Consider the following 26,694-nt stretch of genomic DNA (forward strand, 5'->3'; position numbering starts at 1 on the left):
TGCTTGAGGGTGAAGGTATACAAAGCTGCAGGAGTTACCATGAACATAATGAATGCTGTGCACACACACTGCCTTTTAATTCTCACCAAGTTCATCAAGTTGGGACTCTTGCTTTTTGGACTGGGCAGGAAGCAGAGGCCTGCACCAATCAGATGAGCTGCTTGAGGGCACATGGTTGGGGCAGCAGGGGCACATCATCCCAGGGTTCCATTACCCACATCTGGAGTGCCTGCATCTTCTATAGGCTGCAATGACCACTGAGAGTAACGATCTCTTTAAGGCCATTCCACTTAAGAACCTGGGCTACACACATGTGCACACAAATGTAGGCACACATCCCAATTGTGTGCGTGATGGCACAGATATGAAAACCCTAAGGCCTGCCGCTTGGCAAGGGCTTAGGAAGGAAACCCACGGTGAGCAGAAAGAATGAATATAAACTTGGCTTCGGAAGCTTAGGGGGGTAATTTTAAGTCCACTTCTGAAACCATCATTTGAACAGCTTGCTCAGAACACATCCTAAAAGCTTCATTATCCTTAAGTCTTTTGGTAATTTTACAAAAATATTTCTAGACCTCCACCCCAGCAGTTCCACAGAGCTTCAAGGGGAATGGCTTTTCCTTTCCAATTGTACTTAAAGCCGGGGCTCTTTGATAAGACACATGTTACTCATGGCAACAGGATCCAAAGCTGTTTCATCTCTACACTTCACAGTCTTGTTATGGGTATAATTTAATAGATTCCAGAAACATTCCTAAACGCTATGCAACCTATAAGAAAACATTCCTATTGATGTATTTAGTCTAAAGTTACATCCATAAAAATGAACATCAAGTAAGATCAGTGCTCAGCAGTAAGGTTGTTCTTTGTGCTAACCTTCCAGTGGCTAATTCTACGACTTTCTATTCTCCATCCAATCTTTAGCAATCATAAAGTGTATGTTGGGGGACTGGCTCCCTAGGTAAAGCAATTCTCTGTGTAAGTGTGAGGACCTGAATTCAAACCGCAGGAGCCCAGTGCAGGCTCCTACTGGAGCAGAAAAGCAGAGGCAGGAGGATGCCTGGCAGCTCCCAGGTCAGCTAGCCTGAAGTACTTAGGTGAAAAGACCCTGTCTCAAAAAAGGCAGACAGCGTGTACGAAGACTGGAGGATGTTCTCTGCCCTCAACACTTGGACCACAGCACAGGCATACCTACAAGTATGTGCGGTGCGTGTACACACATAGACACACAAAGACATACACAGACAGAAAGACAGACAGACACACACACAGAGGGGAAGTGGGGGAAACAGATGCCTTGCCTCTTGAGGAAGTCTCTGGTAAATGTTTTCAATTTCCTGTCCTCAGCCTTGCTGGCCATAACGTCTTACTCAGCAGTCTGCTCACAGGGCTGCTTTCTCAGAGAGCAATATGAGACTTCCATGAAGACAGTTATTAGAGACAGGGGTCTGGAGATTAGCTAAAGTTAGGGTCAAGCAGGGAAATGCAGACGATGGAACTGAAGGGGCCTTCGACTGTACAGCAGGCTACTGACATGAGAAGTTTAGACAGTTGGGCTCACGGGTGTGGGGGATGCAGCTCAGCTCTTGCCTAGCACACTCAAAGCCTTCAGTCTCCATCATATACCAACTGAACATGCTAACACACGCCTGCAATCCCAGTACTTGAAAGGTAAATGGACACTGCAAGTCTTAGGTATACTACATACCTAAGACCCTTCATTCCAAAATAAATAAATAACTGGACCAGCAAAGATCAAAATGAACTAACGGCCTCTTTGAAAATCGTACTTCCTTGTTATTTTTTAATGAGCATAAAAGCATGTTCCAAAGAACACAAAGGAAGATTAGAGGAGCCCAGGAGCACCCCTCCAACTTCACCTCTGTAAACAGACCGGCAAGCTGACAATTACTGAAGCTCCATAAAAAGCTGTCCTCACTGCAGGACAAAAAGACAAACAATGCGGAGGAAGACTCAGAGTCTACCCCGGGCCAAGGAGAACAGAAGGCAGTGGGCATCTGAGGGCAAATGTGGAGAGGGGCTACCCCCTCTCTCTAAGTGCCAAGGTTTTTTAGTGGGTATGCCTGGGGGCAGTAAGCAGATTTATGCAAGAGGTGAACGCCCTCCTTTGCACAGTGGACAAAAGAGTCAGCTTGCGGAAGGGATGAAAGATGCCAGAAAGCCCAGGGCGAGCTGCCACTTGTGAAAGGGACGGGCGGGTGGGGGAGGGTCTCAGAAAACCCAACAAAACCGGAGATGCGGGCCCTTGGAGTCAAGAACCCAGTGCCAAAGAGTGGTCCCTGAATCCTGCTAGGATCAGCAAAGAGATGCTGGCTGGGCTGATGTTCAGAGTGGAAACCGAGAAGAATGCTCCTGGGAAGATTTTGTGGTGTTTCTCCGTGAGTGTGTGGAAGAGCGAACCCTTCAGAGAGAGACGAGATGAACAGGTGAATGCTGGTCCTGAGGAGTAGATTCACAGGAAAGGGCGTTGCCAAAAAATGAACACAGCAAGCCCCTCAGGGACGGTAGTGGTGGTGTGACAGTTAAGCACTGATTGCTCTTGCAGGTCACCTGGGTTTGGTTCCTGGCACCCAAATGGCTGCTCACAACCATTTGTAACTCCAGTTCCAGGGCATGCCCTCTCCTGACGTCTGTGGGCTCTGCACCCATGTGGTATACAGATATACATGCAGGCAAAGCAACCATACACCTAAAATAAAAATAATAATAATAATGCTTTTTTTTGGTTTCCCGTCTCACCATGTGACCTCTTCTCTGCGTGTTCCTATCACTGTAATGCCAGGGTCATGAGGCCCTTGTCAGAGGAAGAATTACAAGGGCTGGCTCTCTGTGCCTTACACTTGCAGACTGTGAACAACCTCGTTTCTTTACAATTTATCCTACTTCAGTTATTTTGCTATAGTAATGGAAGTCAGACTATTACAAGGGTTAAGCCACTGGCTTAGGAAGCCAAGACTTCTTTCTAGATTGTCTGAATCTGTAATACATGACGAACTGAGAGAGCTTTGGGGAATGATCATGTTTGATATCTGGTTGTTCGGGCAGCTGGCAAATACATTCTGCCCATCTTCTTGGATCCATCAAAGACAGATAAAGGTCACACTTTTTTCCTCGTTCATTTTGATTTTTAGGAACGTTGCTAGGGAGGGTCAGAGCTGGAATTCAGGGAGGAAACTGTCCCAGAAGGACATTCCTCAGTTTACACTGAAGACTGCATGGTGTTTCCCATGCATCTTGACTGAAGGCATGGAGTTAATGAGGACCAGGGCTTGGGGATCTGACTTAAAACCTGAGTTTTCTGAGCATTCACCCTCGAGCCTTCTGTGGCATGAAATAAAACCAAGTGGGAATTCCCTCATCTATCTATCAGTGAACCGCATGGCCAGGCTATGGCAGCAGAGGGCTGCGGCGGGCAGGTGGGAGCAGCCCCAGCATGAAGTCAACCCAGAACATGGAAAATCCCGTTCCCCAGAGCAGTCATCATCATGCATGGTTTCCCAATGCTGCATGCACTGTGCACACACAGAGACAACGTGAATCTGCCAGCAAAGAACTGGTCTGTCTCCCCTGCTCCTCCCTTCTGCTGTTGGCTTGTGGTGGCTTAATCCTGCTCTGTGCACTGAAAATGTCTCTAAGGATTTCTTTCCATTTCATTAGTTTATCCTGTGGGCTGTCAGCAGCCAAGAAAGAAAAACCTGTTGGGTGTGATAGAATGCTTTGATTCATTCACTGCATGCTAGGAACACAGATTTGGTAATGACTTATTTTGATAATAGTTGATAATAGTAATAACAGTGGCCCAGTGGTAGCCAGAGTGAAAGAGAAGGAAGGTGAGGGGAAACCAGAGGAGGCAGGGTGTCAGGTTGTTGATGGGGGGGGGGGGAGGAGAGAGGTCTGAGAAAGAGTTCTTGTCAGTGCTGTTAGCAGTTGGCTTCAGGCCTTCCCCTCGGTCTGACTAGAAGCTGGGCTGAGCGGCTGAAAGACTGGTCCAGGGTGTCCCTTGGACAGCTCCAGTCTGACACAGAAATGGAGGTGTAGCTTAGTGTGGACGGGTGCGGGAGGTGCTTCTCATGGAACAAACACTGGCAAGTTCAGGGCCACCAGGCCTACAAGGACAGGAAGAGCAGCAGGGAAGGTCAGGCTCAGCTTGCCCCAAGTTGTAACAGAAGGCAGGAGGCTAAGGGCAATGGGGTGAGGGGTGTCTTGTGTCCTTTTAGGGTGAAACCAAAAGAGATCAAATGAAGGGGCAGACCAGGGTGAGAAACATCTTTAATTATGAGATACAGATTCATGAAAATAATTCAAGCCACAGTGACCTTTAAATGAAATAACCTAAATCTAACTTTGTAATGCTTGGAGGTGGGAAGGGAAATCCTTAAAGAACTTCATTCTTTCATTAAGAAAATAAGACATCATTAAGCATATTATATATATATATATATATATATATATATATATATATATATATACATATACATGTATGTATTTATATATATATGAACATTGAAACACACAGATGAACACCGAAACTCAAAGCTACGGGGTCTGTTGGAGACACCTGTCAGCTGGCCACTCCTGCAAGCCTCTGAATAAACTCCACTTGTGTTTAGATGCCCAGGTCCCTTGTCAGACAACAGGCTTGTCCCCTTGGGAGGCTCTGCTTGGTTTCTATTGTACAAAACCTGAAGGGCTCTCTAGTCCGTTAGATCTGCTAGAATACTGAAACCACTTTCACAGACTACATGGCGTTCAGAATAAACACTGGGAATTGACAAAATGACCAATTACATGAAGTAGCTCTGCCTGACATGATCCAAAGCAAATCTCCCCCCAGTGCTCTCCTCCGGGATGACCAACAGCCCAGCCTGCCTAGGATTTTGAACCTGAAGACGGTGCCAACTTTGAGGTCTGAGCAAGGCCTTGAGCACTTCCAGCTACTCCTTCCTACTGTTTTGATTTAGGGTAGAAAATACCAACGTGCCATTCAGCTCACAAGCCCAGCAAGTGTTAAAGGACACGAGACGGGCTCCCTGGTCTCAGCCCAGGTTCAGGTTCTCATCTCCACGAGATTAGAACACATTACAGGACGCCCTTACTTGGGTTTGGGTTTGGTTTTGTTATTTTTCAACTTCCTGATGGTGTGAAAGCCCATATGCCTTCAGGGGGAACTGCCCTTGAAGAGCCAGGCATGGGGATGTGCACCTGCAGTCCTAGAAGGACCAGACATCGAAGGTCTTTATTGCATAGCAAGTTTGGGGCAGCCTGGGTTACATAAGACTATCTCCAAAGAGCAAGAAAGAAAGAAACTGTCTTTTCAATACTGATCCTTCCTGAGGTATAGGGCCTTATGACAGTGGGCAGTAATGACAGGGTGCAAATGCCATCAGCCCCACGTTAACAAGGACAAACCACTGACACTTCACAGTGACTTGTGCTGCTAGGCAATGGTATAGTAGGCGAAGACCTATGTGTATACTATTTTCTACTTTCAGTGGTTTACTTGGATTCCATCAAGGAACACTTGCCGTGTCCCAGTCAGGTTCCACGTGTCCCAGTCAGGTTCCATGTATCCCCATTGTCTTGCCCTCCGATAGGACATGTGCTGTTGTGGTTTTCCTCTCTGGCAATGCCACACCTATGAATTACACATCCACACACACACCCATATCCACACTCACACACCTCACACACACACATCCACACTCACACACCACATCCACACCCACACACCACATCCACACTACACACAAATACAAACACACACACATACCTCCTTCTGTTTCAAGTCCTTACTCAAGTGTTAGTTCCCCCTAGGAAGTGATGCCCCTCTTTTTCAAACTCCTCCTCCTTCCAACACAGCCCAGCTGCCCACCTCCCACTCCTGCATCCTATACTCTCACCACCATGCTGTCAGCACATCATCACTGACCCTGGATTCCTTCCTAGTCTGAAGATCTGCCTTTCACTTGTCAGAGGGAAGACAAGGGTAGGGGGGATAGTGCTGAGAAAGTGGATTCGAATTAGATAAGATTCTAACATGAGCTTCTGATAGGTGTGGAGGGGCAGACCCATTCTTTGCATCCCAGTATCTTTAGGCAGAAAGCTGACTGTGGGTATTCACAACTACTGGACAGCCCTGTAAGCCCCAAAGGAAAACGGAATTCCATTCGGGAAACCCTTAAAGCCTGAGAATGATTTTTTTTTTTTGGGGGGGGGTGTCTCAAGAGACTCCAGACAGGTAGGGCAGAAGAGGTCTCACCGACTGACTCTAAACAGAATAGAGGGGTCTCAGAGACTCTAAACAGGTAGGGTAGAAGGGCCTCAGAGACTCTAGACAGGTAGGGAAAAATGATGAAAACATCACAGAAATCAATGCTAGCACATCCCTGCCCATACCTCTAAACTTGGATTTCTATGATGTTTAAACGTACACTATAGATGACAGACAGACACACGTTATACTCAGCTGAATATAGATCCAATGTACACCTGAAACCTGTACTAGTTATTTCCCAGTGTATTAGAGGAATCATGAAAATTTAAAATCATGAATTAAGAAAAAGACCCATCTACCCACGGAACAGAGCCTACCTGCTCACCCGGCTTTAGGCATCATTGACTCTTTCCATGGTGTTGTATCATAGGTACAAACCCCAAAACCTCAGCCCCAGAGAGTGTCTTACCCAACATAGAATGGAACAGACTGAATCCTGTAAGAAAAAGCTCTAAGCAAACAAAAATCCCAGTTCCAAACACAACACAATGGTGAAGGATACCCATGCCATGAGTGTAGCCAAGCAGAGAAGCTGGTGACTAAACTCCGCTTGAGAAAACCCAAGCCCGGCCCCCTCACTGCTTGCTACCTTAGTGCTAATTCCTTTTCCTTTCTTAGGACACAAGGGGCACCCATGGTGGCTACCAAGGTAGGATTTACCCAACTTTATCCGCACACAACAAACACAGAAACATTCCTGCTCCACATTTCATGGACTATTAAAAAGCATGAAACCGTGTGGCCCGTGAAACAAGAACCACATCCAGGAACCGGGTGACAGATGTCTCTTCTTAAGCACAGGAGTTTTTTTGACTCCTTCGTACACATGGCTTGCTTCAGTGTATTCTTTTACAAGACGTGCCAAACAGCCGACCAAAAGGCATCAAATCCCTCGCCCAGTCCTGAAGCTCTTGGATAACCCTGAGTACATGCTTTCAGGGTCTGAGTGTCCTTCCCATTCCCAACCCCTGAAGTCTGAGGACCAGCTCACCCACAGAGCAGACATCTACAACAGTGGGAACCCAGAGGTAACTTCTAAAAGACCTGGGCACACATGGCCGCTGTTTTAACCATGCAATCTTCACCGTTGGCACTGCGGTGCAATGTAACAGCAAAACCAGGGGTGAAAGACAGTTTGAATTCCTTGAGAGGAGCTAGCACAGGCAGCTGAGGATGGACTGGAGCACGGTCAACAGAGTCCCTCAGCAATGACGCTAGGGACAAATGAGGAGTTCCTGGAGCATCAGTACAAACTGCAGCCAACCTTTCAGGTACACAGGAATGTTAGGAGACAGCAGGGGACAGCTGCATCTCCACAATGACTAAAGTGTCAAAACATTCAAGCCAGCTTCAACCACCTCAGGTGTCAGGACACACTAAGAGTTTGCTTTCATCAGCCAGTGTGCACTACTGTCACGGTCCAACTGTCACACCATCCCGACTCCACCAGAGCCAACAGTCTTGGGACAGAGGCCTGGTTTCAAACACTCAATTCATAGCAGCCAAGACACTAGAGCAGGAAGAAGAAGTGGGCGATCAGATCCAGGGCACAACAGTCACGCCCCTCCAGAGAGCAGAAACTGCTAACCAGACCGGAGCGCTCCTGGCTGACCACGCACAGAGGAGGACAGAAGGAGGGAACAGGAGGAGGCACTCCTAGACACCTACCTTGCAGAAGGGCTCCATTTCTCTTGAAGAAGGTACTGCCCGGCCAGATGGGTGGACCCGATGTGCTGGAAGAGAACACAGATGTGCGTGAGGTTTTGAGAGCAGGGACCCACTCACTCTCCAGCAGCCCTTTCCCTAGAGGCCCCTCCTCCAACCTTCACTTGTGGTGGCCTGGAAACACTTCCCCAAGTGTGCTTCAAAAACAATCAGGTGGAAAACAAACAGGCTTTCTATTCACCAAGGCAAAAGCATCAGTCTTGGCTAGGGTCACACCTGGCCACTGAGATCATCTATAGGCAATTGGCAAATGCATGTGGTGTGCTGACTTGATTAGGTGGTAGGTAGCAATGAGCACAGAAGGCCAGCTCACCTGCTCGTGAGCTCATGGAAGCATGTGGCAAACAAGTCTTGTGACTGACCAGGGTCGCTGGCACTTCCTGGTTACACATCAGAACTTGTCTGCTCTATACCGAAGCTGGCCTTCCTTGCCCTCTTTCTTACAAATCCTCTTCACACAGATGTGACCTTGCTCTGCTCCCGCCCTCCCTTGTCTATTGTTTTGCATCTTGTTTTCAATTTCTTGGCTTAAAATGTTGCGCTCTGTAACCCATAAAACACCTGGTGGATGGATTGCCACCCACATTGTAATAACAGCAGCGGCAAGAACATGAGCAAGGTGGATCTATCACTAAGGCACCCTCTACATTTCTAGATGAGCATTTTCACTGTCTTAAGACAGTCGTCAGTGGAAAACTTTATAGCTGCCCAATCTTAGTAAAAAAAACCCTTCAAGTGGAAAGGGGGTTATCCTCAATCAAGGACTAGCTTAAGATTAATGTTAGAAAGCCGTCGGTTCACATTAGCACATCCAGCCCAAGAGTCAATTAAAATTACTCTCACCAAAATAGTATATGGCAAATGATGTTGGTTGATGTAGTATCAATCAGATTCAACACTTAACAAATTGAAATTGATCAAAGAGATACATCTGTATAAGTCCATCAGGCAGGCAGGCAGGCAGGCAGGCAGGCAGACAGACAGACAGACAGACACACCCCTGAATCTTCAGTAGTCTTCAGTAGTCAGCTGCAGTCTGGTTCTGAAGGATAGGCATGCTGTTAACAAGGCCGGGGGATGCCAGTGCATTCTGCCTGCCAGAATTTCATTACCAGAGGTACAAATACTGTCACAGCTATAGGGACACAGTACATGATTGAGGAGGAGTTAGAAAACAGAAAAAAAACGCTACCGCATAAAAATGCTATTAAATAGCATGATAATGTCAACTGTGCTTGCTAACACGGGCATCTCGTGTTTTCTGCACTCCACTTTCATGTGCCTTGCTTTGTCTTTTTTTTCCCTTTAATGAATTATAGGTTTGATCACCCTGTGAGAAGCAACTGTACCAGCACCCCTGTCCTCAGTTCCCATGATCCTTAGCATTCTTTAGCAACAAAGGAGCTTTAAATTGAGGTTTCTACACCTATATGTAGTACTACTGCAAGCACAACAGACTGTACATACACCATGTTAAGTACAACCCTTATATGTACTGGAAATCCAGAAACTGGTATTGCCTACTTTAGCGCAGCACCTGCTCTGTTGTGGAGGTCTCAGTAGAACCTGCAGAGCTGAGCAGTGCATGTCCTAGGGACTTGAATGCTCATAGATTTTGTTTTACTTTGCTTTGGATCCACTATAGTAAAAGTGATTGGAAATCAAGTGCTCCTGCAGTCCTGGCTAGTGAGGGTGACAAGGAGGTGCACAGGGCAGTACCAGACCATGCTGGGGGCGGGGTCTCGGGGCTGCAGGACAGTGATGGCAAGCTGACTCCTCGCCCATGTGCGTCCTTTCCTATGGCATTTGGCGGCACTTTAAAAGGCTCAGTCAAGAAGAACAAGGTGTGTTAAAATGTTTAGGCTGGCCTTTAACCACCCTAGCAAGTTCTCAGAGCCCTACCACCTTATCTTTATAATAAAGCAGGAAACAGCAAGCTGGCTGCTGCCAATACTGAACTGGCTGATTCATAAAGATATTTAAAAACTGAGGACTTCATTACATAGAGGAGTTCACTGCTTCTGGAGAATTCAATAATTGAGTATTACTGCAGAAGCCTGAATATCCAGCTTACTGCCACCCAAATCTCCTTTTTATCCTGACCTTGATTTGGCTGAAAACCGAGCAGACACCCAGGATGGAGCAAATGTGGGGAGCTGAGGTCAGATAAACCCAGTGGTTTTAGATAAGGAAAATTCCCTGTATGATAGAAATCTACCGGAGGATTTCTCTAGCACCCCTTTAACACCTTAAGTCACTCGTCAGTATTCTGTGGTCACTGGGCTCTGCTGTCCCTCTGGTCTGTCCTCAGGAGGTAGATGGAGGTTTGGTCCTGCAATGGCCTCTTGCTATACTCAAAGAGTAGAGGTGTGTGCATAGTGTGCGTACGTGTGTGAGTGCATGCAGATGGTGTGCACGTGTTTCTAGCAGCTAAGTAAGCTGGGCATTCCCCCAACGCTAACTGCAAAGCTTTTGAGCTCCCAGGTGCCATATTCCACGGGCTCCTTTTAGATTTTTTTTCCCTCAAAATGATATCATCTGACTGTTAGGGATTTAAGGATTTATCAAGCGCCTACTGAGAACTGTGTTTGGTGCTACAAAAGCCTGGGAAGAAGAAAAAGAAAAAAAAAACTAATAAGACTCCTATCTGTGACCTCTGAGAACTTACTGCAGACTTTCCTCTGATGCTGTCTAGAGAGACGAAATGCCGGTTGGAAGGCTAATGGCGCTGGCTCCAGCTGCGGGCTGGCAAAGCACAAGCCTGACTGTTACTCCTACAGCTGGAGACATCCCTGGCTGATTGGCCTTCAGAACTCAAAGCTGGCTAAAAATACACCCAAATGAAATTACTTAAAAACACACAGTAACTGCAGCCATTCAGAGAAAATAGCGGTGTGACGTTTGGGAGGGGCGCTACCTCCTGCCCGCTTTTCCAAATCAAGAGTGGAGGGATGGAATGGCAGACACGTGGTAAGAACAGGCTCCTGACCTTGTCCTGTAAGTACAAGTGGCTGGTGGATGTCACTTCTATGCAAAACGGCCAAAAAGGACCCATAACAGAATGGGTTCACATCATCTCACCATGGTCCTCACACTACTGATCACTAGGACAGCAGAGTGGTCAACTACGGAGCCCAACTGTTTCCTCTGGTTCTGTGTGGCCGGCAGGAGACAGAGATCACCTTCCCATTCCAGAGGTGAACAGTCCTGGGAGGTTATGGGACTCTGAGCTAGAGTCAATACAAGAACCACCCTGGGATTCCAGAGTGCCTGCCTCCTCTCCTTGTTCATCTTCCAGCTTGCCCTGTCTGCCTTTCCACACACAACTCTTAGCCATCCTTCCCCACGGACGGTCTTTTGTCAGGCATCTCTCCTAGGCCAAGTCCCTGGCTAGAAAAAGCGATCTGACTAAGCATAGGTGAGAAAAACAGCGGGCTCCTATTAGCAGAAACAATACAAGGCCCACACTGCAAATGTCTCGTTTCAATAATTCGCTAACAGTGACCTTCAGCACTATCAGAGGGACCAACTCAGCGACAAAGGATGCAGGCCAACAGGTTAAGAGGGTCTTGTCTGTCGGAAAGTCTGTCTCGGAACTGGCATTTCAGAACATTGCTCTGCCGAATGCTAAGCCTGGTGCTGAACCAACAAAACCCAAGAGAGCACAGTTTCTCCAAAACAGCACACCAAGGGTCCCCCAGAGGCCCACAGTATTCAGTCACTTCTGGGCCACATGCTCTTTGCTCCACTCCCGAGAGGATGCTGGGCGTCAACAGGTGGTAGGGCCCCGAGGTAGTCCTTGGAATCAGATGTCCGCCCTATCCACGTGAGCTTCAATCACGGTGAAACAGGGGCATATTATAAGCCCAAAGCTCAGGCAGTTCTACACACCCAATCCTGTATTCACCAGTCTGGACTTTTTACGAGCCCAATACTAAGAGAAGTGTGTTTTTCTGAGGTCCCAGATGCCAAACATGAAGAGACCACAAAGAAGGAGATTCTTCAGTGTGGAGGGAATGTTAAGAAATGCTAAATGATTAAAGCCAGAAAGAGGACCACACTGTCAGGGTGTGCTTCCATGAGGTCTCCAGAGCGGTCACTCAGAGATGGAAGCAGGAAGGCACTGACAGGGGCTGGGACAAGGGTGTGGACAGTGAGTATGTAATGGTCACAATTTTGGCATTGCAAGGGGAACAGTTATGGAGACTGGCTATACAGTGAGTCCAGTGGTCTTCACACTACAGTTAGGCACACTTAAAAATGAGCACAGTAGTACACTTTATGTTACATGAGTTTTATCGTAGGTTATGAAATTGAGGGTCAGGGAGAAAGAGTACCAAGTGGTGTGGAGGGATACAGAGGGGCTCTGGCACGGACGCTTGCTTGACCTGAAGCCCTGAGTGTTGGGCAGGAAGACAGGGGCAATTCACATTCCCTCTGACCTTCCCTTGCTGTCCACCGAAATGGCCCAGAGCACACAGAAAGGCTGGCTCAGCTTGCCTCAGTCCTCTGGGGGTCTGAGCTTAACTATTCTTCAAGCAACTTGACAGTGGCTCCTGTTACTCCCCAGCACTGGAAAGGCTGTGTGTGAAGGAATCATCAGGATCTGTACATCCACCATTGAATGTTTTGCCAGGAATAAAATGGTCAGAGTGTTACACACAGACACACAGACACACACACACACACACACACCACTGAATTTTTCTGTTGCAGTACAGGGGGCCACCAGTGCAAGCATTATGTTAGGACAAACCTGCCTCTACCACCTGAGGAGAAAAGATAGAAACCAACGAACAAAACAAACCATGTTGGAATTCATCATTTAAACCTTTAAATTAGCTGTGGATAGATTGCCAGGAAGATCATGGAGAAGCAGAGCCTACCTAAGACCCTAACACAACCCCTGAGAGATGGATGTTAAGTCTCTGAAATTGTAACATAGCCATTAGGAGTGACTAGACAGACACAGACACGGAAGTTGGGGGTAACAAATCACCCCTACTGTCAGGGAACCATCACTTGGTGTGTAAGCAAATTTCCACAACTCTCAGGACTCCTTCCACACTTTCAAAACCTCTCGTGATCAAAAAGGAGCCCCCAGGGTCACTGCAGAAGAGTAGGTAGGAAGACAGTAAGAGCCAGAGGGAGCAGGCAACTGCAGCAACTATCTACTGGACACATTTGCTGTGGTGATGCGTATGAGATCAAGCCAGCCAGAATGGCTGACTGAAGGGCTACTGGAGGCACAGTGGGCTACACACACACACACACACACACACACACACACACACACACACACTCTCATACCAACTAAGTTGGGAGGGAAGAGTGGTGGGGGAATAGCAGAGGAGCTGAAGGGGAGGAAACGGGGGGGGGGGGGAAAGAACTTTGATCAAAACACATTGTGTGTGTGTATGAATTATCAAACAATAAGAAAGACTTTAAGAAAGTAAAGTTATGGAAACAGGACCTGGGGAGGAAAGGACAATAAAGTGGGAGTATCTAAACCAGCGGGTCCTATCGGAAGTGCTGTGGACAGCGCACGGGGTAAAATGCAGCCTCTAACATTTTAGATCTTTTTAATTTGCCCAAGCCTCAACTGTGTGCTTGTAACCTGTGGGGCAACTGATTGTGTGCAGCACATAAGAAACGAGGGTGTCAAAGAGAGGCATCCACCTGCAGACCACAGAAGTCCCCACATTCCAAGAAACTCAAGGCCACACTGCAACACTTGAGGCAGTTGTGGCTCAGTGCCGACCCTTCCTCAAGCATCCTGGGCTCTTGGAATCTGGCTCTTCTCTGCACCCCATGACAGATAAGGGATTCTCAGCTTCCTTCTTTCCTGAAGGATGTTTGAAAAGTTTCCAAATGCAACTGTCCCTTAGTCCAGACACAACCAATTGTTTAAAACATCAATAGCTAAACAAACAGCTTCAAAGACTCCTTCTCCTCCTTCTCCTCCTCCTCCTCCTCTTCCTCCAAAACTTAAAACCCGACAGGTGGGAACCTCCCAGGGCTGGCCAGTGTTTGGAGGTTGACAACTGTCAGGAGGCAATCACTGAAGTGACAGACAGACAACCACCATCTGGGACCCCAGAAAGCACTAGAGTGGCAAGATTCTCTGGAGGCAAAACACAGATCACAGAGAGAAATGGAGTGGCTTTGTAACTAAGCAAGTGTGGTTGCTGGAGACCCCCACAGCGAGCCTACAGCCTACATGACCACCCATGACCCCATATGCTACAGCCTAAGATGCCCATAAGCAACTGACAAGTGACAGTGCCCTGGGACAGACACACTGTCTCGTTTTATTTATTTCAATGGGGGATAGCCTGCTCACCACTCTCAATTAGTTTTGGGAGGGCCGATAGAACCCTATTGAAGTCCTACCATGCAAATGGATGGACTAGAGCTTTGGTGATGGCAGAGAGCGAGGTCTGTAGCCAAATGACCTTGGTTCTTTTAGCCCCTTAGTAGCCAGTCCCCTTCTATTTGATAAACCCTTTCAGAAAGTACTAACAGAACACTCGCTTCCAGAAACCCAAAGGTAACATCTGAGACTGTAGCAGGGTTTGCTGGAGTATGTGTACCTAATATTCCCATCAATGTATTTGCTTGACGGTTTCCAATTGTTCTGCAACTATAAACATGTCAAGAGACTGCTACCACATTGAAGCTTGCTATTTGGGGCACCCTGAAAAATCTATGCTCCAAGAGACCCAGATGAGGAACCTGACCTTGGGCTTTTCTCAGGCTCCAGAATTAAATTTCTGTTGTTTAAGAACTGCCAAGCTTAGGAGATTCTATGAGACCAGTACAAAAAGAGGAAGAAAACGGAAACTGCCCACTAGCCAGCCCTCTTCCCCATTCCTCACCTCCCACCCTCTCAAGTAACAGGACTTTGCCTCTGGTTATATAAAGTCTCCATTGTTGCAGCATTATCTGTCTAAAAACTCCTTCCCACCTTTAGCCTCAGAACGCTCTCAGGCCCTGTACTTTCAAGTCTTTTTTTTTTTTTTGGTTTTTCGAGACAGGGTTTCTCTGTGTAGCTCTGGCTGTCCTGGAACTCACTTTGTAGACCAGGCTGGCCTTGAACTCAGAAATCCGCCTGCCTCTGCCTCCAGAGTGCTGGGATTAAAGGCGTGTGCCACCACGCCCGGCCGACACTTTCAAGTCTTTTCTGCTACATTTTGGTAGCTTGCTAGAACCCTGGGTGCTTCTTGGTTTCTAGAACTGTCACCCCAACCTCTGCCCCCCCCTCTACATCTGTCTGAAACCCCTCTTGAATGAAAGGAGGCCTATCCTATTGGAACAGTGGTCCTCCCCCTGTAACAGGACCTTGTGGCAGCTAATTACATCTTCAAGGACTTTACTTTCAAACAAGGTCATATTCTGAGGTACTAGAGCATCAGGACACCAACTCATGGCTTTGGAGGCGTCCACAGAATATCTGTCATGGCTTCTCACGTGAGACGTTCGACACCCAGACACAGCACACTTGTGGTTTTCTTTTCTTGAATCTTTTATTTAGTAGCCACACACTGAGGACTTGCCTTGTAACTTGCAGATGTTGGCGGTGGGGATGAAAGATTAAACTTGAACTCTGCATCCCTCCTAACAATAGAGAATATGACAAATCTGCTTTGGGTGACTACTTGCAAAATGTTCCCTGTCAGACTCCTGGAGTCTCTAGTGCTGACGCTGTCCCGTTGTCTTCCTCTGCTCATTCCTGTTCACGCTCCCTAATGTCCCCTGAAACCTCCCTCCTCTGTCTCTGTAGTCTCACTGATTTTGTGTAGTTGAGAAGTTCTCCCTAACAGCATGGAGGTCTCCCCACCCAGGCTCTCCCTCCCTCAAAGTCATTTTCCGTGCATAACTTCTCCTAATCCCTGCAAAGCCAAGTGTGCACACGCACACCAGCCCTGGGGCTGACAGGGGTATCGCTGGGGACAGGGGTGTCACTGGAGCTCTTGTTCCATGTCAACATTTGTGTAAGTCCTCTACATAGTGAACTGCTGTGTAATTGTGCGTTTGAAGACTTCAGCGGAGGAAACAAAAGCTCCCAGGGCAGGGCAGGTAGGGTCTGTGCTACTGTCCTGCTGTCAGCTCACAAGTCCTGCCATCCTTTCCCAACACCTTCCTGCTGTTCTTAAGATGCTGCCTGGGGCAAGCCTTTAACACACAGATGATCTGCCTTTCGGACCCACCTGAGCCCATTCTCTTTTTTGCCTGCCCTTGTCCTATGTTCTCAGCAGAGGCTGCCTCTTAAGGCTCAACCTAAATTTCAGGCCCCAGGAAGGCATTTTCCCACAACTGCAACCCCATGAGCTCTCTGAATTCTTCTGGCACTTACAGTCTATCAAGTCCCTCCGGGAATAAAGCAGAGTCCACACTGTCTCTCTACTCTGGTGCCTTAATCCTTTCATTCATCCTTCAGGCGTGCACGCATTGTCCAACAGTGACTCCCCACTTAGAGCTAGGCTGAGGTCGCTGCACACAATAGACAGTTGTCATAATTCTACTAGAAGAAAATGGCAGAATGCTGCTTGCATCTCCCTGACACAATTACTCAAGCTCTAAGGATTAAACACAAATCTCTAATAGAGCTATAATTAAATCTTTTTACAAAGGAGCATGCCCATACCACATCTTCTTTCTCTACCATCATATTGAAACATGGAAAGAAGATTATAAATCTCATCACTGATGGTAAGTGATGAGCTAGGTGATTTTGAACTCCTCTTTTCTGTGATTTCTTGATTACCCAGGAATATATAAATAACTAGATAAGTACATGTATATTTTTGATAATATGGAAGGCCTATTTGGGTGCACTGAGGAAATGCTGCGGAAACCCAGGGCTGGGTTTCACATGCACCAGCTCTCTGTACATCTTCCTGAACAGTTGCAAAGGTGTTTATCATTATCTTAGTGCTACACGTTTCTAATTTTACATATGAAAACCATGGCGCCATTCAGCAGAAAGTACATTATTTGCATGATGTATTTGCATTTGTAAAACACCCACATTTACTTTTACTGCTTAATGGGCCCCATTTAAATGGGCCACTCTACATAAATGGGAGTACACTGGTTCCCAACTCAATGGTGCTGATAAGAAAACTACTCCTTTTAGATGCAAATGAACCTACTAATCACAACTGAACCGGTGGCAGAGGAGAGCAGAGCAGCTGTTCCTAACTCCAAGTCTAGGGCCGGTCTGGTCCCAGCTTAAGCTCCTGAGCATCCTGGGGTTTCCACAGAAGTCACCTGGCACAGACCTCAGGGATCAACCCCACGCTTTCTAAAAGGAGACGGAAGCATTCGAGACATGAGTCCACTGTGCATACGTGGCCAGGTCTATCCATGTCAACCCATGAAGGAGGAACACAGAGAAAAGGCAAGGTCCATCCAGGCAGTTAGGGAGGCTTATGATCAATGCCACCAGAGAGCTCAAGGGTCTTATTCTTAACAGGGTACAGCACAGTGGAAAGAACATAGGGGTTCCTCACAAATCAAAGGCTAGGGAGATGGCTCAATGGGTGAAGTGCCTACCCAACAAGCATGAGAACCTGAGTTTGGCCCCCTCCCTACCATGAGCCATGTCTGAATAGATGATCCTGTAACCTTGGGGTCGGGAAAGGCAGAGACAGGGAGACCACTGGGACTAGCTGACCACAAGCCTGGGAGAGAAACTGGACAGTGAGCCCAAGGTACAATGAGAGGTCCTATTTCAAGGGAATAGGATAGAAAGCCACAGAAAAAACACACCCAACATTCTCCTCTGGCCTATATGCACACACATGTGCACTTGCACCTGTACCCACATGTGTACACACATACACACAGCACACACACAGAAAACCTTATAAATCAGTTGTTCTACTGCTGAATATATAACCCCCACCCTCAGCCCCGCCAATAGAAGCAAGGACTCTAGGTATCTGTTCATCATGTGACACAGTGGCCTTATTGACAACAGGGGTCAGGGGTAGGGGAAGTAGGAAGAGGCTCAATGATAGATGAGTGGATAAGCTAAACGCACAGAACACACATAGGGAATATTCTCTCAAGGAAGATGATACAGTAACATAGATAAACCCTGAGGACCTTATGCTAAGTGCAATGAGCCAGCCACAAAAGACACATTCTACATGATTCTATGTATCTGAGGTGCCTGGAGTCATCAAAGTCATAGAGAGAAAGTAGAACTGGTTGACGGAAGATGAGTGGAAAGGCCCTGGGGAGTGGCTGTTGGTGGTTATTATTTCCGTCCTACAAGAGAAAAGTAATTCTAGAGGCAGAATATGGTTACTGACAGCACATTGGTGAGTGGCTACACTGAGTTACACTTGCAAATGGTCATGATGGCAAGCTTCATGTGCACTTCGCCACGCTTCAATACACAACAGATAGACTAATGACAGATTATAGATAATGATGCTAGAGACGGATGATAGACAATACAGGACATAAATAGATGGGTAATAGGTGGGAGACAACAGACGGATGGATGGATGGATGGATGGATGGATGGATGGATGGATAAGTGGAAGATGGATGGATGGGTGGATATAATTTAGATCTTGAGTGTCCTCCAAAACCCATGTCTTGGAGGCTTGGTTCCCAGAGTCAATTTAGAAGGGCAGTGATACCTTTAAAGGCAGGAACTTGTTCCAAAGGAATTGTGGAACCCTGGTCTTCTCAATTTCCCCCTTTCTGCTTCCTGGCATAAGACAATGGTCCCTGCCACTTGCTCCCCTTTTCTCTGGCCTGAAAGCCATGGGCCCATCAGTCATGTTCTGGAACCTACGTAATCGGGGACCAAGATAAGCCTTTTCTCTTGATGAGTTGATGGTTGGAGTTATTTGTACTATAACAAACAGGAAATCAGTAGGTGAGCGGCCATTCACTAAGCAGGCAGCGATCCTTGCTCCTCCATCCCTAGGCCATTGAAATGAAATACACACCCCCTACTCTTTCCCCTCGACCACTTACCCTTACCCTGAATGCAAGCAGAGCAATAAAGAAACTGTCCTGTCCACCAAGAGACAGGGATAAACATGCCCCCCCACACAGATAAAATAGAGGACTCTGGGATAGATCGAGGATGACCGTGACACATCATGCTTGGAGAGTTAGTCCCTTCTGAACCCCTCCATGACCAGACTGTTAATAAACTTCTGGTGTCCCTTTAGTGTGGCAGAAGCCACTAAGAACCCCTCTGCCTGAAGTTAGTTCTCTTGTGACTCACGTGACTCTTCTTTCTCTAAGCCCCAACAGTCCTGCTGTTGACCAGTTCCCTGCTGCAAGCCCTGCTGCCATCAGAGAAATTACAGATGCCTCCTATGTGCTAACTCCTTTACTAGGCTTACTTACTAGGCATAGGCTTGGGCCCCTGTACACACTCAGTAAATTCTGGTTTATTATTAGAACCCCAAGTAGAAGCCGCTCAATACACTCTCTTCCTTGTGCTAATAAAGCATAGCTTAAAAGTAATTACTACCATGAGACAACTGAGGCAGCCGACTTGATGAAGGGCCAGTTAGCTCATCATGTGTGAGGCTGAAAGTCCAGATGACAAATGGCAACCCTTGGTCATAGGGGTCTGCCTCATGGTGGAAATGGCAATGGCAGGTGTATACTACATCTCAAATACTTCGTGGAACCAACCTTCACTTCTGAAAACAAACTTCCATCATCACTACCCCTGCCCAACAGCAAGCCCTGGAACCAGGTCATTAACAGAGGTGACTGCAAACACAATGGCCAAGCCGTAGTAACCGCTAGCATAGAACCTAAGTACCTAAGGGAGGTGGGGAGGGGGCATTTCTCAAATGCTACAAGTCTCTGGGATGGCGCGAGCTGAAGGGGCAGTTCCCATGCCATCCACTCAGGCCATTATGACCCATTATGTATGAGAGGACTCACATACATAAGGCTGGGGCTGGAGCTGAAGGACAGAGGAAGCCCCAGTCCATCACCTTCCTATACCACGGTCTCCCGGGGTCTTGGCAATGGTGAAGAGTGGAACCACAGGGTTTTCCCAGATAAAGCCCAAGGATGTAACCACTGAGTTACATCCCCAATTTGATCATGGCAGATTTTTCTAAGTCCTTGGACCAGGCCTAGAACATAGAATCCAGAATTGATTTGAGGCAGTCACCACCACATGTTGGATGAGACTATTACTGCCACCCTCTCAGGTCTCCCCTGAAATAATTCCACTTTCAAAGAAAGACATATTTCTGTCATTCAGAAGCCACTAGAACCTATTTTTGGAGTTTTTGAAAAGACCAGAGCTCTAAATATTTTAATTCATCCACGTTTCTGACAGTCTTATTCCCGGTGTTCCTCATGATGCTGGTCAGGTGAGGAAAACGGCCTATTTGTCTGGAAAACAGAGATTTTCCTTAGTCTCCTGGAGACAGTTTCTTTGATAGTTATACCCACCAAAGATGACAGGAAAATTAAATGGTAACTTGGGAAGCTGGTGACACAGCAGGAGACCTGCCTAAGTGTGTCATCAGGGAGGGGAGCCCAGGCTCCCCAAAGTGGATTCCCGAGGAACAGGAACAGGTAGAAGCTGATGCCGTGGTTTACTGGACTTATTTACAAGCTGGCTTGAAAGCAGAACAAATCTATTTAAATTCCTGAAAAGTAGTCACTGATGTCTGCCAGAGTCACACTTGCGACTGGTACTGGCCTTTGTCTGGATGCCTCCCCCGGCACATTCATAGCTGCTGCCCTGCACTAGAGTGACACAGTCCCTTGTCCTCCTCCCCAGGTGTCTCCTGACAGCCGTTCTTACAGTCATTTGGTTGTGATTGTTCCCCAGACGCCTCCAGAGTCAGCAACCAGTAAGTCTGAGGAACCCTGCACCCCAAAAGTCACACTGGTCCTCTTCCAACATCACAGGGGCTGATGCCAGGGCAATGGACTCCTCCTGTGTATCTATCTCACTCCTAACAGCATGCAGCTCTCCTAGGGAACCCAGAAAAACATCACCCCCTCACCCCCCTTTCTGGAAGTAAAAGCCAGAGAACAATGCTACACTTCCATGGCAGAAGTAAATCCACAAAGAACATATTAAAGTCAGCTGGGTCTTGGGGGCATGGGCTTGTAACTGTAGCTCCTGCAGAGGTAGAGGCAGGAGGATGGTAACAAACTGCAAAGTCCTTCTGTGTTACAAAGTTTCTTCAAGGCAGGCCTAGGCAAATTAGTGAAACCTGGTCAAAAGGGGACTAGATACAAAGCCTAGCGCAAGGGACCTAAGTTCAATAAGTAATACCTCCTACCCCTCCACCCCCACCTGCTCCCCGGGGCAGAGGGTTCAGAGACCTCTTGGCGTGTTCAGGGGCTGAAGCGCTACAAAGCTCTACACTGAACACTTCTCCAGACATTGTTCCTAGGTGTGAAAGGAGGGTGTGGCTGTGCTGGATATTCTGTTCTTCAGTTTTGATTTTATTTCTTTCAACTGATACATAATAGCTGTGGTGCGTGTGAGTTTTATATGTGTATACACAACAGGCAAAGATGATAGCCAGGTAATTGGCATATCCATCACCTCACACACTATCATTTCTTTGTGTTGGGAACAGTCAAAATCTTTCCCTACTATTTTGAAGCACACAATTAATTGTTGTCAATCACAGCCACTCTATGGTGCAGGGAACATTAAAAGTTATTCTTCCCATAGAACTATTCCCTGTTCCTTCTGCTTCTAATTCCTATGGCATCAGAGAAAGTCCACATAATTAAAGCCTTCAACCTACTCAGGAAAACCTCAGCCTCCTGTGGCCTCCACTCAGACTGCTTCCTGACACAGGATGTGTAGGTTCTACTTCTAGTCTGCTGCTAACCGGCTGTGGGATGCACCCTTCTCAACAGAACTCTAACCTGAGAGTTCCTGAAGGGTGTGGCTCCCTCTCCCTCTCTCCTGCCCTCCTTCTCCGATGCTTCTGTCCACCTCTGCCTTCGTCACGGGAGTCACATGGCCTCAGTTTGAGGACTGCTCCGTTGCTCTTAGCTTTTCTACGGAAGATCCTTTAGGCGTAGGACATCCTTTAACTGCATGGAGCTGCTGAACCTTACACAGGAGATCCATGCACACACTTAGCCACGTTTCCGCCTTTTATATAGTCCAGGCCATCTAGCAGGCGATGAAAGGCACCGGCCTCTGGCTCCCCCTGAGCGGTGCCACTTCTAGGTTGCTGGGCGCCACACCTGCTCTGGCTTCCTCCTCTGGCATCCCTCACATTCATGCTCTTTCATTCTCTGGGTACCAGGCTGCTTGTGGCCTCCCAAGTACAAGTAAATGCTCTCACCTTAGCTTCTACTCTAGGCAGCTACCCTCTACTTAAAGCAGCGGCCTTCCCCATCCTTAATGCAAGCTCTGTTCATTCTACACAATGCTGCCCCTCCAGGCTGTCTCCTTTTCTCCACGCTCCATGTATAAAGTAGATAGAGTCTGTCTTTATATGCATCACACACACTCTTAAGTGGCTGGCAACAGCAGGTGTATAGCAAATGCCTCAGAAAGAAAGGGAGGGAGGGAGGGAGGGAGGGAGGGAGGGAGGGAGGGAGGGAGGGAGCAAGCGAGCAGGGTTAGGTAGCATATGCCTTTAATTTCAGCACTCAAGAGGCAGAGGCAGGCAATCTCTGTGAGTCTAGTCTACATAGTGCCTGGTCTACATAGTGAGCTCCAGGACACCAGAGCTACACAGTGAGTGAGACCCGTCCCCAAAACAAAAACAAACAAATAATAAAAAGGAAGACTGCTAACTAGCTCTATGAAGTATACAGACCAGTTACCAAAACCCTCTTTTTATTGCTAAGTGCTCTTTATTCAAAATGGTGAAGTCACTTAAAAGTGGCAAGCAGGAATAGTAAGGGATCCAAGGCACGCACGCATGCACGCACACATGCATCTCCCAGTTCCTGATATCTGTTGACTTTTGTCGTCTGCAGAAGCAAAAGAGAACTGAGAGAATTCAAACACTGAAAGTCTGGTAGCTGTTTCTACGTGAGAATAAGCCGCTGTCTTCTCAGACTGGGCACTCTGCAGGGCAGTCCTGCCATCGGCCCCTATCTCTGCATCTGGCTGGACTCAGAGCCAAGGCAACCAAGCACTAAATTAACACTCCCACCGCTGCAAAGGTTCAAGGGCTCTGAACAGGGGCGGCCTACCTAACTGAAGGGCAGATATACATGCCCCTTTGTCTCCCATATCAACGGGCTCAACCTCTGCAGTCCCACAAACGACCCTCTGTCTCTGTGGCTGCTGTTGAATGCAGCTGTCCTGGCTCTTCCTGGTGATCACTCCTCTAAAAATAGCTCTGATGCTGTCGCAGGGAAACTTGAGCAGGTCCTGAAAGCAGATCCCCTTTTAGTCTGAGCTGCTTCGACTTTAAAAAGCAGGCAGCTATGAACATACCTTCACGTGTTTGCATGATGCTCAAGTAGTCATGTAGCTCACAGCAAAACACAAAAGACAAGACAAAACACGCAAGACCATGCAAATGACAGAGCCACAGCGCCAGGTCTGCCATGTCAGACTGTCAAGTTTGAGCCCAGACTGAGAAACTTGACTGTAAGAGCAGCTGCCATGAAGATCCCGGGGACACATCCTGCGAGTCCAGATTTCTGACTGCTTGGGGGAGAGTTAGGGCAGGTGGTAAAGAAATTGATTACATAGAAAGACTTGTAAATATGGGGTACTGGGTTCTTTAAAGTCCTACTAAAAGCACTATTAGCTTCAACAGGACACCAAGATTGTCTGAGTGTGGGGAGTTATCACCAGAGATACAGTCATTTGAACAACAGAGCGGACTTTATACGCTACTGCATCTTTAACAATAATTTCTTTTCTTTTCTTTTTTTTTTTTTTTTTTCGAGACAGGGTTTCTCTGTGTAGCCCTGGCTGTCCTGGCACTCACTTTGTAGACCAGGCTGGCCTCGAACTCAGAAATCCACCTGCCTGTGCCTCCCGAGTGCTGGGATTAAAGGCGTGCGCCACCACGCCCGGCAACAATAATTTCTTAACAAGACAAAAGGGTTTATACTTATTGCCAACAGCTTGCTGGCAGCCAACACCAGGCAGGATGAGCTGCCTGGCAAGAGTCAAGCCAGCTCCCCTCCCCATCCCCACCCCACCCCCCACCCATCAGAAAGGGCCACTTCTAGATCTAGACTAACTCCAAAACAGATAAATATTTAAATTTTATGTTTGTTAAGAAATTGGGATGGAGAATCCAAGAACGACTCTTATTAAATAGATCTATGATGCGGACTTGCCTTCAGTTCATGATCACAGAAACTTAGGTGCTTCTATGGCTTTTCTGACTCTCACAAATATGATACTAAACAAATCACACATTTGTATTTCAAAATCTCCCCCTGCAATCGTGTGTGTGTGTGTGTGTGTGTGTGTGTGTGTGTGTATGTGTGTGTGTGTCAAGAAGAGTGAGAAAAAGGGCCTGGGAGACCTAAGCCTTTGTAAAATGTCAGTCACCCCAGAGCTCTCAAGGACACTAAAATTCCCACAGGTGCCTAGAACTCTTTACACAAGATAGCACAGTATATGCACACATGCACCAGTGAATCTCTGGGTTACCAAACACAATGCAGATGCTATATAAACTGTTACAATTCTGAACTGTTTAAGAAGTAATGACAAAGGGCATGTATAATATGTTCAGGATAAATTCTATTTTTCAGGGGCTAGGGAGATGGCTCAGTGGTTAAGAACATTGACTACTCTTCCAGAGGTCCTGAATTCAATTCCCAGCAACCACATGGTGGTTCACAACCATCTGTAAGGGAATCCAATGCCCTCTTCTGGTCTGTCTGAAGACAGCTACAGTGTACTCATATATTAAAATAAATAAATATATCTTTTTAAAAACTTCTATTTTTCCCCCCAAGTAAATATCCTTGGTTTTGTGGATGTTCAACAGTGAGTGAGGGTGTAGAACCCAAAGATACCCAATCAGGAGCCACACTATCATTTTCATGAATTCTTACAGAGGCGAAGCTCAGCAGCTTCCTGCGAGGAGTCTCCTTTCCTCTACATTTCTGCTCTAAAGAATCTGCTTCATCCCCATGAGGGAAGCTGAGGAGACGCATGGGCGGGTGGGCACGTGCGCGCACGCGCGCGCACACACACACACACACACACACCCCAATCCAGCTCCGTCTCCTGTGTAAAATATACAGCACTTTCTCTAAATTGGAGTGAGGACTTTATTCATGTTTAAAGCTAAGCCATACAGCTTAGATGGGAAAGATGGCTTACAGTGTTCCGGAGTGTGGATTAAAAGACTGCTATTTAATGGTATCTGCAGATTACATAAGATTAAATTTTTAGTACCCAGAAATAAAACTTTAGTGGACACAACAAACTTGAGTGTATGTGTGTGTATGCACTAATTTTATACTATATATTTACTATTTTACTCTTTACAGAAAAGGCCTACAGACGCCTACAGTGAGGGGGGAAAAGAGGCTAGTTCTTGGAGACAGAAATTGATTTTAGATGAACTTTAAACATAACAACTGAAACAAAGCAAACAACCCGTTTGCCACTGTGAGGCCCCTAGTCTGGGCTGCTCGGAGAATGCATTATTCAGTGACTGCACTACCAGAATTCCCAGAAAATAGTCCCCATGGAATGCTAATTTCATTACTATTAAATTTCATAATCATGACTTGGAATCCATCTCCTTTCAGCTAACCCAACCCTCCCTCCACCTCCGCACATACAAATTCAAACTGTTTTTGCTTCGACTGTCTCTCTCCTCCCTGCTGTTATGAATGGAACAATCTGGGGGCTCCTTAGATCATCTGTGTAAATCTACACCAGTGTTTAAGTGGAAATAATTCTGGTTGTTAAAATCAAAGCATGCATACTGTTTTCAGGGCTGAGGGGAGTATGGAATCAATTACGGTGGGTGTGTGAGTAAGTCTGCCCACTAGGTAAGGCTAGACAGAGTGTGAGCCTCTTGAGGAAGTCAGATCAGATGAAGGTGTGGGCATGCTTACGCTCGCTCACTCATTTTGTTGCTCTGTCCTTTGGGTGCTGCGCTGAACACTGCTTGCAGCTTTTCCTGTAGCTCCCTAGTTGCTTGACTTTTGCCTCATTGCCTCATTTCTGGTGTGTGTGTGTGTGTGTGTGTGTGTGTGTGTGTGTGTGTGTGAGTGAGGCAGGTGGACCTTCCTCAATCTCATCTCTACCTTATTTTTTGGGACAGTATCTCTCAAGGAGTTCTCCAATCTGGCTACCATGGCTGGCCAGGACCCAAACATCCTGTTTCTGCTTTCCCTGTGCCAGGACGACAAACCCACAAACCTGGATCTGGCTTTTAGGAGGGTTCTGGGAATGGCTCTCACACCTGCATGCAGCGTCTCACCCTTGAGCGAGCTCCTCAATCCCAACATACATGTTTTGGATTATGTACTCTGCATGTTCACAATGAGATTACCCAAACTGTCCCAATCCCACTGCCAACCAAACCTTCAAGGAGTGCTACCTTTTAAGCCATCTAGGATCACTTACGAATAATCCTATAGTAATCACGGATCAGCAGAAAAACAGCTCACCTTTTGCGGATACACATAACCCTTGGATGCAACACACTGGCATGAGAAAGAGAGAAAAGACTGCCAGGCCC

General features: G+C 47.0%; 1 protein-coding gene across 9 annotated transcripts in view; it reads right to left on the reverse strand.

Annotated features, from left to right (window-relative positions):
• The window catches only part of Foxn3 (forkhead box N3), a 370,218-nt gene that overhangs the window by 90,659 nt on the left and 252,865 nt on the right, over positions 1-26,694 (reverse strand). For all 9 annotated transcript variants that reach the window (XM_085830613.1, XM_021179586.3, XM_029484504.2 and 6 more), the window contains one exon: positions 7,964-8,028. In XM_085830613.1, the coding sequence (XP_085686739.1) occupies positions 7,964-8,028 (65 nt within the window). The remainder of the gene's footprint in view (positions 1-7,963; positions 8,029-26,694) is intronic.

Source organism: Mus caroli, unplaced genomic scaffold (genome assembly GCF_978045245.1).
Source record: "Mus caroli unplaced genomic scaffold, Mus_caroli_1 scaffold_14, whole genome shotgun sequence".
NCBI classification, from domain to species: domain Eukaryota; kingdom Metazoa; phylum Chordata; class Mammalia; order Rodentia; family Muridae; genus Mus; species Mus caroli.